The sequence below is a fragment of the Aotus nancymaae genome, unplaced genomic scaffold (genome assembly GCF_030222135.1).
Source record: "Aotus nancymaae isolate 86718 unplaced genomic scaffold, 86718_ANA_hifiasm-v0.15.2.pri h1tg000025l, whole genome shotgun sequence".
NCBI classification, from domain to species: domain Eukaryota; kingdom Metazoa; phylum Chordata; class Mammalia; order Primates; family Aotidae; genus Aotus; species Aotus nancymaae.
The window spans coordinates 28,741,054-28,754,070 of record NW_026988438.1 but is presented as its reverse complement, the minus strand read 5'-3'; the positions used below and the strand labels follow the sequence as shown (position 1 = coordinate 28,754,070).

The window sequence follows — 13,017 nt, the reverse complement described above, 5'->3', positions numbered from 1 at the left end:
TCACCACTCCAGAAAAAAAAAAAGATGAAAACTTTTAAAAGAGTGTTTTGTAGACTGGGTATGGTGGCTTACTCCTGTAATCCCAGCACTTTGGGAGGCCAAGGCAGGCAGATCACCTGGGGACAGGAGTTTGAGACCAGCCTGACTAACATGGAGAAACCCCATCTCTATTAAAAATGCAAAATTAGCTGGGCATGGTGACACATGCCTGTAATCCCAGCTACTCAAGGGGCTGAAGCAGGAAAATTGCTTGAACCCGGGAGGTGGAGTTTGCAGTGAGCCAAGATTGTGCCACTGCACTCCAACCTGGGCAACAAGAGGTTAAACTCCACCTCAAAAAAAAAAACCAAAGAGTGTTTTGTGGTGGAGCACTGTGACTCATGGCTGTAATCCCAATGCTTTGGGAAGCCAATGTGGGAGGATTGCTTGAGGCCAGGAGTTATAAACTAGCCTGGGCAACATAGCAAGACCCTATCTCTACAAAAAATAAAAATACAAAATTAGCCAGGCATGGCGGCACACACTGTAGCCCTAGCTATTCAGGAGGCTGGGGCAGAAGGATTGCTTGAGCCCAAGAGTTCAAGGCTACAGTGAGCTATGATCAAGCCACTACACTCCAGCCTGGGTGACAGAGAAACACCCTATCTCTAAAAAAAAAAAAGTGAACAACATTGTGTTTTGCCTTCTGTTCTCTGAATTCCTTCTGCTTTCCTGAGGATGTCAGCGTCCACATGGACGAGCATGCAGTTCACCTGATTCACCATCCCATGTCTTCCTCAGCTCTAAAGACGTTTGCTTCCACTCCCCTTAAGCTGCTACATGAACAGCTCTTGTGATCTTTTGGACAACTTGATTTCTGAAATCTTAAACTCCAACACTCTTTCTACTTGCCCTCTGTGGCAGATTATACTTTCCAAGGTGGCTGCAACAAGTTCTGCCATCCTATGTACTTTTCTTTTTTTTAATTTTTAAATTTTTAATTAATTAATTAATTATTTTTTGAGACTGGAGTCTCACTCTGTCACCCAGGCTGAAGTGCAATAGTATGATCTTGGCTCACTGCAACCTCTGTCTCCCGAGTTTAAGCGATTCTCCTGCCTCAGCTTCCTGAGTAGCTGGAATTACAGGTGCCCACCACCACGCCTGGCTAATTTTTGTATTTTTAGTAGAGATGGGCTTTCTCCATCTTGCCCAGGCTGGTCTCGAACTCCCTACCTCAGGTGACCCACCTGCCTCACCCTCCCAAAGTGCTGGGATTACAAACATGAGCCACCACGCCCAGCACTTTGGGAGGGTATATTTTACCTACCTGTAGCCAGAAAGGTTTGTCTTCCTTTTAGGCAGTTATAGACATATTCTCCTGAAATGTGGCTCATCACAGAGGCCAAGAAGAAATGAGCTTACCTAGGGTTGAAGACAAGCTTTGGTATGACTGGCATGAAAGGCATAAGGGATGGGGAAATGGCTACAGAAGACACTGGGAAGGGAGACAGAGGCCGGGTCTGTGTGCCCCATTTCTCTTCCTGCAGCATCCCCGGAGTTAGCAACTCCTTCTGTTTTCACAGCTCAGGCACAGCCCTATTCACATTGTTTGGTAGCTATTTGCTCCTAAAGTTACCTGCCCACTGGATGAGAGTTCCTGGAGACCTAAGACTGTCTTTTAGTCACTGCTGCATTCTTAGCACCTAAAACAGGAAAGGAATTTAACCAATATTATTGAATAAAGAAATGAATCGATGGTATTCTAGACCAGGAATAAAGGCATGAAGGAATGAGACTGGTATACTTTCGTGGACAATGTTAGCACACATCCTGCACATTCCAGTAAGAAAACAATAAAGAACAAACGTCTTATAGGACTTGCACTTGCTCGTGAAGACCCCAAGTCCTGTACTCTGCCAGTACCAACCAGTTTGTAACATAAACTGAGAAGCCATTTGCTGATGGCTGTCTAGACTATGCATTTCTATTTCGTTCAACAACTACAAGTTTCTTATGAAGTAGAGCATCGGGACTACATTTTAACCGAATTCAAGCAGCACAAGCCAGGTGTGGTGGTGCACACCTGAAGTCCCAGCTGCTTAAGAAGCTGAGGCGGGAGGATCTTTGGAGCCCCGGTGTTCAAGGTTACCCTGGGCAGCATAAGGAGACCCTATCTCTAAAATTCTTTTCTAAAGCAGCACCTCCCAAGCTTCCTTCACTTAAACACTACAGTGATGTAAGTTCTCCTCTAAGATCTTTTCGTTCCACATTCTCAAAGGTTAAATTCACAGAACCCACCTAAACCACCAAAAGTTAAGATAAATATAGTTGGGAGAAAAGAACAGGTAGACCAGGAACATTTGGAAATTGTGTGGTGTAGGCCTCTTGAAGTTTCTAGCTCTGTTTCAGCCCTTCTCCTGAGCACCTAACCAGCAAATCAAACTGCTCATTGTGTGTCTTACAAACTCTGCAAATGCAAAACCATTTCCTATTCTGTCCCCAATGTGGTCCCTCTTTACCTTCCCCAGCCTGCCCCAGTGATCTCTCAGTAACTAGTGCCTACATTTTCCCTCACTGGTGACTAAATTCTCTTCAACCCAAATTTTGTTGATTCTACTCTCCAAATTCATATCAAATCTACTACCTCTCTATTTCCAGTGCCACCTCCTACTCTGGCCTCTATGGGGTTTTTTGTTGGCTTCTTAATTTTTTCTCCTTCCCTCTTCCAACCCATCTCCATTTGGCTGACACAGCAATCTTTGTGAAATATGACTTTATCCTGCTGGGATCCTGCTAATTTTTTGTAAAAACTTCATTACATTTACTATCAAGTATAATGCCTAACAGATGTAGCCTTTGCTTATCCTGAGAGGCTCATCTCGTGCCCATCTCCCAATTTTTCACTCTGTAACCATAACATGGGCCTTCTTCTGATCATAAGTGTGTGCTCTTTGCTCCTGCTCTTTCCGCTCCTTGGAATGTGCTTATCTGTCCTTCAGATGCCTGAGGCTGCAGTCCTGCCACAAGACAGGAGAGTCAACAGGAGTGTACGAAAAAACAATTTCTGCTTCAGAGCATGCTAGAACCACACTGTCAACCACTGAAGTCATAAAACCACATCAGTATTGAGAAGTTCACTGGAGGATGCAGTGTGTGTGTGTGTGCGCGCACACACACACACACACACACACCCCAGTTCTGCAAAAAAGTAAAATAAAATTAATGTGTAAGCATCTCATTCAGACTTCAGGGAAGCAGGATCTTCTACTTAATTAGAAACCGACTTCTGGAGTAACAACAAAAATACTAATAAACAGCAACTTAAAGAAATAGGGGTTTATTTTTCTCACACAGTAGTAAGTCCCAAGAAGTCAGCCAGGGCTGGCGTAGCAGTTCAGCAATGTAATCGGAGCCCAGGCACATTCAGTCATTCTGCTGTGCTACACAGAGCATGTCAGATTTCATTTCCATACTTATCACGAACTCATGGGTTGCTGTATCTGCAGGCTCAAGTGGGCACTCCAGGCAGGAAAAGGAGAACTGGAAGAGGCTGCCCCGAGATGTAGGTCAACTGGGGAGTTGAGTATTTAGCGTTTACTGTTTCTCTAGAAGAGACAGGCAGGGGAACAGCCTTAGAAATGCAAGTTGGGTCAGCATTAAAATACTAAGGATAATAAGTGGAAATTAATGGTGCTGTAGTCATTATTATTTCCATATATAAAATATCATGGATATTGTCTTTTATTTAGATTTCTGTCTTTATTATATTTGCTATGATTTCTATGGTTCCTCTCACACTATTTCCCCCAGCTCTATTTTCTTCACATATTAAGGTTTATATACACACATGCATGCACACACACACACAAGCAGTTAAACAATACAACTATTTAAGGAACTAATCCCTGTGTCTGATGAAGGAAAAAACCTATTCGGAAATGTACTTAATGAAAATGATACTCTTCACCACCTGGTTGCCCTTTTGAAATCTAAGACTCAAGACTCATCCAGCTAAAAACTCCAATGAAGGATTCCCTGAAACTCATGCCTCTAAAGGACACCAGGTGGCAGTGCAGCCTAAGAAGTGACTGTGAGCGCGTCAGGCGCGATCTGTCGCTTGAGTGCATCATATTAAATAAACCAGTAAAATATCTTGTGTGCCTACCAATACCCTTGAGCCACGTAATCATCATGGCTTCAACACATTCCTAGAAATGATCAAGGCATGATGCCCTTTCAGTGATACCATTGTATGTGGCTTATTAACATTCAAATTCTTTTCACATGAGAGGCTGTTCTTAGAAAATACAACCGTGCTGTCTAACACAACATCACCCAAGGCATTTTTAGCCTAGCTTCGTAAGTGATGAGATCGCACTCTAATATTTGTTTCCAAAATTTGGGAAACTATGGTACTTTCAGTGGTACAATGTTTGAGGAAAAGAAGACAAACTACCTACTTTTAAAGGTAAGGTTCTAAGGACTGGAGCTGTATTCCTCTCTTCGCCAAGGATTTTGAGTCTTAAAAATACAGCAGAAATATATGAAGAGCAAAGTAGCTTTTTTTGGAAAAATATGACATTTCAATCTTGTCTTAAATTTATTTATTGGATGAAGTGAGATTTTGGCACATAAAAAGATATTTAATCAACACAACAGAGCATTAAGATAAAGGCATAACTATGCTCTCTCTTCATCCATGGATGCTAATTGATTTTAATGAATGAAAACTCCAGTGGATTGGAACCAATTGCCTGGAGCTCTGTGTCAAGAAGATTTCCGACACTATTTCTGAGCCTGGTGAGAAAAGTTAATGATGGTTGGTTGTAAGTGAGAGATGAAAAGTAGTAATGTAATGTTTTCCCTGAATGTATGTATTTCTATCCCTATCTTATTTCCATTTGGTACCACATCCTCTCATTACATTTTCAAGGATCTGTTTTATATAAAGCGCTATGTTGATTACTACGGAGGATACAATATGGAAAAGAAACGGGATGGTCATTGCTCTTCAGGAAATGATAATATAGTAGGAAAGCACTAAGGTCTATGTAATTTGTGGTAGAATGATTTAAGTGTCTCAAATAAGTAAAAAGAGCATTGTAAGGATTAATCCCAGCAAAAGGCCACTTTTACTTGGCGAGATCAGGGACCAAGTCCCAGAGAAGGTGAAAGTTTATGTGGGGCCTAGGAGAACAACTAAGATTTCCAAAGGCAAAAGGCAAGTAGAAGAAATTTCATGAAAATGAAGCCATGAGAACAAAAACGAGAATAGACCTGGCTCAGTCAGCAAGCAGTTCCATGTGAAGATGCATGGTGCAAAATAGCAATAAGTAATAGATATCACTTCATGAGAAACTTTGTCCTTTGAAAATTAGTATATTCCTCATGTATTTATTTATTGAACAGGATTGTCTGGTGATATTTGTATGTCTTTTTGGCTTAGAATGCTTGAATTCAAATGCTTTCCACTCATTTGATCTCTTTATGCTGAGTATGGTGAGGGAGTAGGGTAAAAGAGAGATCTTTGTGCAAGGTGTCAGAAGTACACAGATCTCTCTGTAAAATCCTCACTGCTCATTGACAGGTACTGAATCTTCTCAGTTACTGAGAGGAGCCCTCTGTGAGAAGCCCTCTGGATGAGACAGGAGTGAACAAACTTCTCCAACAGGGGATAATGCACATGTTGGCAAACTTGTTCTTCATATTTCTCTTGATAAAGCCTCTGCCACTGGTCACTGGAATTGGGTTTTCTGGCTCCAGGGGGAAGTCTGACATGAGAGGGGATAGCTCTCTGGCAATGGAGGGCTATAATTCCTCAGGAAGGAACCTAGAGGTAGAAGCAGAATCCGAGAGAAGTATCAGTGACAAATGTGAAGATGGATTTGAAGGAATATAAAAGATAAAGACTTTAAGAATGAGTAACTAGGAAAATGGTAGTAGCAATAACAGAAGTATAGACATCAGAAAGAAGACAGTATGAAGGCTGCAGAAGAATATGGAAGTGACACAGCACTCCAAGACACTCAGATGAAGAAGTCCAGCAGGTCATTGGGAGGGCAGGTACAGGATGAATTGATAGATTCAGAAAGTTCAAGGGGAATGGACCTATGGAAACATCACTGTGCTTTGGCAGTTTGGATATCTATCCAAAATGGTTGGATTCCATTGCTGACTTTCCATAACAATCAAATATATTTTGGCAGTAGAAATAGGATGTAATTCAGTGGTGGAAACAGGTTTAAACATGAGAATACAGCTTCCTCTGTCAGACTTCAGGGAAGAATAAGATAAGGGCATAGAGTCAGACATCTACAGAAGTGGGAAACACAACAATTAGGGAATATTTTTTTCCCACATGGACTATGCTTTCGACATGTTTTAATTGATAGGACAGGAAACAAAAGCCACAATTGGAGAAAGAGCCAACCATTTGGATTAACTGATGAGAGATGGGTATGATTAATTCAATGAGCAATGGTGCAAGGAGGCCAGAGGTCCAGACGTGTGGGTGGTTATCTCAGCCCTTCTCCTAGAAAGGTAGGTAGGTCTTCTCCTAGAAATGCTTCATGACATGGGTTCAGTAGGGGACTGAATCAATCCTGGCCTAAGAGGGAGAGGGAAACTAACAATCCTGTGTGTTGAGAAGAATCATGCCATTGCTGTTGGTCCTGAATTCTATGTTGGATGACAGGGGCATGGTTGAATATGAAAGACCCATGATGATGATGAGCAGGCTCAATAAAGGGGTATACTGGAAAAGTCTTTGGGAACAACATGATGTATGGAAAAAAATATATAGCAGTACAATCAAATGACCTCAATTGAATCTCCTTTCTCTCTTTCCTCACTAGTTCTGCAAACTTTCTGAAATATTTAACCCATTGACTGATGAGCAATAAGGACAGTAAGTCTTCCCACACAGGTTTATTGCAAGAGTTAAAAAATATATTAGCATATATTAAAGTGCCTGGAACCTGGTGGATTCTCAAGAACTATTACCTGGATTTTGAAATTGATTATGCTAGAGCAGTGTTCTATCATTTTAAATTTTCAGACACTATGATTGTAATCACCCGAAGAGTTCTTCCTGCCTGCTGCACAGAAAATAAATAAATAAGTCAATCCACTAAGATCTCAGCAGTGCAGTAGAGAAAGAGTTTAACTGATGCAAGGCTGGCTACACTGGAGAACTCAAGTTATCACTTAAATCAGTCTCCCTGAAGGCTCCAGGGCTCTGAGGTCAGGAGATTTTATGGGCAAGTTGGTGGGCAGGGGCTAAGAAATAGGTGCTGCTGATTGGTTAGGGATGAGATCATAAGAGTATGGAAAATGGTCCTCATGCACTGAGTCTGCCCCTGGGTGTGGCCACAAGATCAGTTGAGTCAGGAGTCACAAATCCAGGTGAGGTCAGTCTGAAAAAATCTCAAAAAAAAAAAGCAGTCTTGGATTCTACAATAGTGATGTTATCTAGAGGAGCACTTGGGGAAGTCACAAATCTTGTGCCCTCTAGCCATATGACTCCTGAGCAGTAAGGGATTACAGAAACTGTGCCTACATTTTAGCAGAGTTCATGCCCCTCCCATAATCCTGTTCTTGTGGCCTTTCATCAGTTTTACAAAGGCAGTTTTTTGTCGCTGAGCAAGAAAGGGGTTAATTTTAGGGAGGGACTATTATCACCCTCGATTTCAAGTTAAACTATGAACTAAATTCCTCCCAAAGTGAGCTTAGCCTACACCCAGGAATGATCAAGGACAGCTTGGAGATCAGAAGCAAGACAGAGTCAACTATGTCAGATTTCTCTTACTGTCATAATTTTGCAAAGGCAGTTTCACTATAACATATATTTTTCTCTCGTTATATTTATTTAGTATCCTTTTACTTTTGTGTCTTCCAAAAGATTGGAATCTTCCTTTACCTAGTGAGTCATAAGTGATGCTGCTAAAAGGGCAATGACCACAAATGAATTGTCTCCATAATGACTGATATCCAGATGAGGTGGTTCCATAAGCTTGGCTCAGCTGAATCTCTTATTCAGGTGTATAAGACAAAGTATGCCATTGGACGTCACAGAGAACCCAAGTTGAACATTATGAGTTAAAGGTGGAGTTAAAATATGAACATGTGAATTTAACATATGCAGATGAGGAGAGTATTCCATAGTTATTATCACTTATCATTCCCCAAAAGCAGCTTTTCACGTTTTGTGAATGTAACAAAAGTATAATGAATACTCATAAGTCTCCTAGATCAGTCTTAAAAATAAAACCACCAGCAAAGGCCCACTTGCACCATCTATGATGTGGGGCCTTCTCTTGCCTCAACTAGCCTTGCTGAGGGCACTTCAGGCTACAGAAGGGCCATGCCTGGAAACCAAGTCATGAAGCCTTCACTCACTGCCATCCTTGGCCCCAAGGCATCCTCATTTCCAATCTAATTTGACAAACTCTCAATAAATCAGCATGTTGTTCCAATAGAGTTTTTTTTTAAATTGAAAATGGATCTATGGATCAAAGAGAATATAATTGATCAAGTGAAGCTGCAGCCAATGGGAAAACACACTGAAAGCTTGCAGATGTATAGGTGGCCTTTCATCTAAGGAACAGAGATTTGAATGAAATCTCTTAAAAATAGTGGCTATCAACCATCTCTACCCTCTCCTTCTATTCTTCAGGGACTAGAAATCCTAAACAGTGGGATGCTGGAGTGTCTGTTCTATTTCAAAAGCTTAGTGGATGTGCTCATGATAAGGCTTAACTGGCTTGCAGTAGAAAGAGGTAGGAAGACAAGAGAATTTGCATTCTCTAAGCACCTATAAATGAAAGTCACTGCCGTACCCTTGTGGGGTTGGTATCATAACTGAATGGGAAAAAAATAAACAAGCAGAACTCCTGGGCAGGATCAAGTAGGGTGAGCAGGAGAGGTGGTGGTGGAAGAGGGCAAGACATATTTATAGGGTTCTTTTCTTATATGGATTGGTCTTTCTTTCCCTAGGATTGGATTTTGTTTCAGGGAAAAACTGTCATTTCAAATCTGCTGTGGGTTTTTTGTGCTTATAGGAGTGGGACCCAAAGTCAATGCCTATTGTTTGTCAGGGTGAGCTCACATTCCTTGAAAATATGTGGTGTTGAAAATATGTGGTGTTGAAAACATGCCTTGAGAACGTGTGGCATAGGGGGTGAGAGGTGGACTACACTGCACATTCACAGAAATTTTAACGCAACAGAGGAGGAGAAAGGTCTTGGTATCTCAGGTAATTCATCCGCTTCTGCCTCCCAAAGTGCTGGGATTACAGGTGTGAGCAACCATGCCTGGCTATTCATGTAAATTAAACCTTAATTGTTTGCAGTCATAGCCTTGGCCTCACAACTTGCATAGCTGTGTGAAGTAAAAAGAGTTTAGGCAAAAAAAAAAAAAAAGAAAGAAAAAGAAAGAAAGAAAAAGAAGGAGAAGAGCAAGAAGATGGTGACAAATCTGTGCCTCAGGAAGCCACAGCCTGTGAGAAATCCTCCACAAAGGGAGACTGGCTGGTACTCGGTCTAATTTTTAAAGAGCTGATTCTGCTGTGCTATCATCCTAAACCTTCAGGAAAAGTCTGCTCTCTGCAGTTGACTTGTGTTGATGGAAATTTGGAAGAATAAAGCAATTGTTTGTGGAGAAGGAGATAGCATAAATAGGAGCGGCGTGAAAGGCAGTGGTTACAGGAAGTGAGTCACAGCGAGGTGGTGGGAGAGTCCTAGTCAGTCATGAGGGCAAGAGACGGCCACAATAGATGGAGACCCAAGAAGGCCAAGGACATGGAGATACAGGTGAATTGTTGGAGGTGGGGATGTCAGGAACCGGTGCATGTAGGAATAGCCAAATGGGTAATACAAGGTTAAATTACCTCCTTTTTACTGAAGTTGGAGATTATTTACCTGATGTCATGGGACATTGCTCTTGAAATCAGGGCCTATCTTCTTTTCACTACACTCCACTCTCTCTCCAAGAAATAATAGCTAATATTTATTTGGCCCTTGCTATAAGGCCATCCCTGTGCTATAATGAGTCAGGTATTATTATTATTCTCAATTTACAACTGAAGAAACTAAAGTTTAGAGAGATTATGCAATTTAGTAAGGCTCCAAGAGCAAACAAAAGGCAGTATCAGGATTTAATTATAAGTTTTTCTAAACTCCGAAGTACCAATTCTTAACCAGTAGCCAGATAGCTTCGTCTGGAATGATATAAACTGAGTTGATAATACAGGTGTTCACCTACTGACTAAGTCCTATTATGGGCTATTTATATTAACAAATTTGTTTACTGGGTGTATAGGGAGGAAAAGGTTAAAAAATGAACTCTCACCTACACGATCAGGAAACACATTGAAATGTGTAAGTTATACTATTCACCTTGACAAGATATTCAGGGCTAAATAGTGCCAAACTTAGCTAACAGAATTTCAGAGAAGAAAATGTTTCACATACAAGAAAGACTGTTAAAAGCATCTTTTTATTTACTATAAGAATATAATCTGCATTTCTATACAATCCATCATGCAAAAACATGGTAGGCATTTTATGAGCAGCGCGAAATCTCAACATCTGTACACTGGCCCAATTAAAATATTAGCAAAGGATGAAAAAAATCACCTTAGGAGAAAATAATACAGAATGAGATTTCTTCCCTAGGAACATGACTTCCAACATCAAGAAGCACAGCCAAGAAAACACAGCCTCATTGAATTCTCAATAACCTAAGATGGAAGCTATTGACAGATAGAAGGGGAACATTATTTGAGGAGGCTACTACTCCCATGGGCCTCCTCATTGTATAGCCAAAAGCACTAAAGCATCTGTGTATAAACATAAGAATTACCTACTGAGTTAACCTAATCCAGATGGAATAGACACTACCAGCCTACATAAAGGTCTTCTAACCCAGATACCAGGCAGGGAGCTAAGATTGCAATCGCCTCCTTAACAAAAAGTCACCGTGATTTTTCTTTTTGTATAGCAGTTAAATTTCTCTGAAGTATCATCATAAAGCGCATTATAAATAAACTGCTCAAGAGCATGATGGGTACTAAATTCTGCAACTTGCTCAACTTGAATAACTGCAATTTATTGGAAATGAACTGTGAGGAATGAGAGAAGGGGAAGACACTAAGCTCTACAATCAAGCCTCAAAGATTGAGGCCATCAGGAACAAACAGCTCCTTCTTTGTGGGGCTGTCCTGGAGAGTTCATCCTGATTGTGAAATGCTCTTAGCTACTTCTATTGTATACCTATTACTGGCCAGGCTCAGCAACAGCAACCAAAACCTACATTATCATTAATCTTCAATACAAAGTGTAGAGTGGGTATAATGAATCCTAGTTTCTAGTTAAGCAGATGGGGACATCAAAAAATTATGCCTTGAGACCAAGGACCTGCAACTAGTTACAGAAAGAACAGGAGGAAGATCAGACTGGCCTGAAAACAAACCTAGTTTTCCCACTGCACCAGGCTATTTCTGAAGAGATTGAAAGCTACCTCTAATCTTGATCCTTTCCTTGCTACTTCTGTGCTAGTCCCAAAGTGAAAATTCTAGGGAGAGACATGGAAGGGCTAAAAATGCCACCATGAAGAGAGGTGAGTTATAAAGCAATGGATTCCACCAACAACTGTGAGAGCAATTGGGATCCCAAGGGCTTTAGATATGTAGCCTGCTGGGAAGAGGATCTGAAATGTAACTTAAAGGCATCTCTAGCCTAGTTTAAATTCTTTATTTTCAGTCCAGAAAAATCTGAAAATAAAGAATTTAAGCTAGGCTCAGAATTTTACACCCGCCTGGCCTGGACCACAAAAATCAAACTGATATCTTTTGCATTGACTCTCAAACCTGCAGTCTTTTAGGCATGATTTTTAGTATCATCTACTCTGGGTAGAAGTAAAATATTAGAGGAAACGAAGCCAAATGCATCTCCTGCAAACCTTCAAATCCTTAAAGGTACATGAGGCTATTGGGTATGAGGCACATGTTTAGAAACCAAAAGTCTTTTTTTTTTTTTTAACTTGGATTTGCTTTGTTAACTGTGAATTCTGAAATGTCCATGAATACAACAATTCATCGGTTCTTCTCTTCCTTTCAATATTTTCATATTCAGAAGTACAACTTCTGTTTTGAATACATTTACTTTGAAAGTTACATATTTGCTTGAATTTTAAATAAATGTATTTACATTTTAAATAGGTGTATTTAAAATTGGAAAATTTGTTTTTAGCAGTGCATGTCTTAAATATGATGATTATTAAACCAATATTCTTTTGGGGGCAAGTCAACTTTTAGAGATGCAAAAGTGGCAATGAGAGAAATTTTATATTTTTTTAAAGTTTGTTTCATTTTAATTTTGGTCCAGTTTAGACTTTTAGAGACCTATATCATAAAAACACCTCTCTTGGTAGTTTGTTGCTGGAGTCTGGGCTGATCCCACATCCAGCAACTGATGAGTCTGTACAAGAACAACAAAGAGGAAAATCATGTACAACTTTAGTTTTGCCTTGGTGGAGTCAACCAGGATAGTCCTTGACCCAACAGTCTCCTAGGGGCTTGGAGGTATGTTCTGCTGTGGCCAGTGGGTGTTGAGAAGCAGATAGGTAGACCATCCTTCATGCCCTCTCTTCTTCCCCTCGGCCTATTTTCTGTTCCAGTTATGTGAGATGTTCTGAATCTTTTTCATTTTGATCCTCTGATCCAGCATCTTATACCTTGCAGGATGCTCCTCAGTTTTCTTTGAGACTGAAGGTGCATAGGAGCTAGATGCATAAGCAGGGCGTTTAAAATGACGCAAAGGAGGCTTGATGACTGGAGGCCATGGAAAGGAAGACAGACAACTGTTAGCCTCACCCATGACATGGCACAATCTAAATATTGTGAGTAACTTCCTCTAGATCCGTTTGTTTCCTCCAAAACCAGGAAACAAGCAGGGTTGGATTCTCCCTGGAAACCTTATGGCAGATAGATGAATAAGCACATTATCACCTTGGTCATTCACTCAAAATAAATAAAGG

General features: G+C 40.7%; 1 protein-coding gene and 1 long non-coding RNA gene across 14 annotated transcripts in view; one reads left to right on the top strand and one right to left on the bottom strand.

Annotated features, from left to right (window-relative positions):
* The window catches only part of PDE1C (phosphodiesterase 1C), a 613,256-nt gene that overhangs the window by 76,122 nt on the left and 524,117 nt on the right, over positions 1-13,017 (bottom strand). The window contains exon 19 of one of the 11 annotated variants that reach the window (XM_012475120.3): positions 3,304-3,587. The exons of 8 other annotated variants lie outside the window; for them this stretch is intronic. In XM_012475120.3, coding sequence (XP_012330543.2) covers positions 3,577-3,587 — 11 coding nt within the window. In that variant the 3' untranslated portion in view covers positions 3,304-3,576. Of the gene's footprint in view, positions 1-3,303; positions 3,588-10,513; positions 12,812-13,017 lie in introns of those variants that run through there. 2 more of the 11 variants (XM_012475116.2, XM_012475122.3) reach the window with 2 other exon arrangements.
* Positions 1-13,017, top strand: part of LOC105732848 (uncharacterized) — a 124,707-nt gene that overhangs the window by 89,716 nt on the left and 21,974 nt on the right. The window lies entirely within an intron of this gene.